This window comes from Branchiostoma belcheri, unplaced genomic scaffold (genome assembly GCF_001625305.1).
Source record: "Branchiostoma belcheri isolate BF01 breed outbred unplaced genomic scaffold, Haploidv18h27 scaffold105, whole genome shotgun sequence".
Taxonomy (NCBI): domain Eukaryota; kingdom Metazoa; phylum Chordata; class Leptocardii; order Amphioxiformes; family Branchiostomatidae; genus Branchiostoma; species Branchiostoma belcheri.
Genome location: NW_017802436.1, coordinates 1,124,675 through 1,127,146, shown reverse-complemented (window position 1 = coordinate 1,127,146; position 2,472 = coordinate 1,124,675). Strand labels below are relative to the sequence as shown.

The 2,472-nt window shown below is 36.7% G+C and overlaps 1 protein-coding gene across 1 annotated transcript in view; it reads left to right on the top strand.

Annotated features, from left to right (window-relative positions):
- Nucleotides 1-239: 239 nt before the first annotated feature.
- The window catches only part of LOC109477331, a 14,434-nt gene continuing 12,201 nt past the window's right edge, over nucleotides 240-2,472 (top strand). Inside the window, exons 1-2 of the mRNA XM_019778528.1 lie at nucleotides 240-246; nucleotides 296-391. Coding sequence (XP_019634087.1) covers nucleotides 240-246; nucleotides 296-391 — 103 coding nt within the window. The remainder of the gene's footprint in view (nucleotides 247-295; nucleotides 392-2,472) is intronic.

The following is a 2,472-nucleotide window of genomic DNA, read 5'->3' as shown; positions in this document are numbered from 1 at the left end:
CCGGGAAAGGCACTTTACACGACTTTCCTCACTTCGCTCAGGTGTAAATGAGTATTGTACTGTCCCTGTGTTGGTGTCGGCATTAATATAAGTTGAAAAAACTTGAGTGTGTCGTCACCACGTCTTGTGATTACATGTTTACGGAATAAAAAAAAAAAACCTTGAAGTACAAAAGATGTAAAAGCTCAGGGTAGCTTTAAATTCTTATAAACGTTTTAGGTAGTACTTATTATGACGTAATGAGTAGTAGGAGCTACAACAAGAAATAACATAAGGTTATATTTTCATTCTACAGTAAGCCTGAAAGCCAACGACAACAGCCGACCAATCACGAACTTCCACGTCAGCATCCAGAGCCCGGATGAGTGCGGCGCCGGCAAGATCGCACATGGTAAGAAAAAAAAAACATTTTGTCAAACATCTAAATCATTCTATACATTATATTGTGTATCTGTCACTGCACGAAAAGTGGGATTTACCACCAAGGTAAATGTGATGTAAAGCCGGGTAAAGGTTACATTTACCAGTGATTTACCAACATTTACCCGTCGGTAAATCTGCAAATTTACCCGATATTTACCCGCATGGTATAGGTGGTAATGTTTGCCTTATTTACCCACATTTACCGGTTTCGTGTAAATACGTATTTAGCGAGATTTACCGTGTGCGGTATTTCTCACATATATTTATCGAGATTTACCATATGGGGTATTTTTCACATGCATTTCAGGCATTTACCGAGATTTACCATATGGGGTATTTCTTCATTTTAGGTATTTACCGAGATTTACCGAGCATGGTATTTCTGACATTTAGTTGAATTTACCCGTATTTACGCGTACATGCCCTTACCAGAACGACTTGCCATATTTACCCCCCTTTACCCATATTTCCTTAATTACGTTGTATCACTCCCCTGAATTACATACATGCACAGGAAATGGGTTCTGGGCAGAACTCAGAAATATTTATTTAAAAAGCATAAAAATTAAACATAAATTGGCAGTTACCTTTTCTAAAAGGTATGCAAATAAGCATTACATACAAGTAAGTAAAAGTTATACGTACAAGTTATGCACTTGTTTCTTATAATGTTCAAATGATCAATGACCACCTGTATTGTACTAACAACACTCAAAGACATATACATACACATACAACAGAATAATAATAAATACAAGCAGCATTTCTCATGAACACACAGAATATCAGCAGACACAATCTAAATATATTATCAATATTATAATTCTGTACTAACACACAGCCTTTGAGAAACTATACACTTGGTTTAACATGTACCAGGAAAAGTTGTCACATGTTCTATGGAAAATCCATACCAACTTGTCACCCTTAACATGTCATTATATCCCACATGATAAAAAGCATGAAAACTATTCAAAGAAACACTGACATAAAAAGGAAATTACAAAACTGGCTTGTGATACATTTTGTATATGGGTTGACATTCAGTGGAGCTTGCATTGTTTTGCTCTTTTTCCACAATATCAGTGACTTTTTGCGACACAATGTAAAATGTATCATTGTCATCATATTAAATCACTGGAGATTGGAACTGGAATACATTTTACAGTACACATTCTGGTATGGCTAATATAGTAATAAGACCTTAATAGCTTGTGTCGAATCATCTGACAACCATCAGACACAAAAACAAATCTAAATGTTTGTCAAAATAAGGCAAAATACAGTAACCTATGGTCTCTATCAATACTGACCACCTGCGGCACATGGCACATCACAATGTTAACTTTTGGGAAATACTATGTTGTAGAACTGCTCATGTATAAACAATCCTATCCACATCTGACTCCACTGCTGCCATGCACCCTGGGTAAGGCTGTCTGTTCTGTGTTTGCATGTTGGATGTCTTGGTGTTGATTTGGAGTCCTTCTTCGGAGTCAGTTCCTGTATGATTGAACAAAAGTATCATTAAACATTGATTCACATCACTGAGAAACATGTCACATGTTATTTACGGTGCAACTTACAAAAGCACTAACTTACTTCAAGATAGCATTTACAAACATGTATACAATCTAAACCAAACATCAGCAGCAGATCATGTTTAGTTACACAATTTTAGGTGCAGGTACTCAGCTTTAAATTAGGTACAGGTCCAGACATGTACTTGAACTCCTTGTTCACATAATGGTTGAACTTTAATAAAGACAATGACATCATTGACATGTGTACTACCGGTAGGTTCTTTAAGGTCTAATTATTTCCATTCCCCGCATATTAGCGGTCCAGAATTTTGGACTTGTACCTAAAGAATTTTACTATTTCTGTGCTGGATTTTACAGACACACAGCACTAATCATCAACATTGTCACCCTTCAGCTCAGGTACAGGTTCAGACCTGACCATGATATTTGTTTAGGAACACATTATTACTAAAGTGTGGTGGTACTGAGGAGTATGCAGGGGTGTAGTCTTACCTGAGGAGCCTGT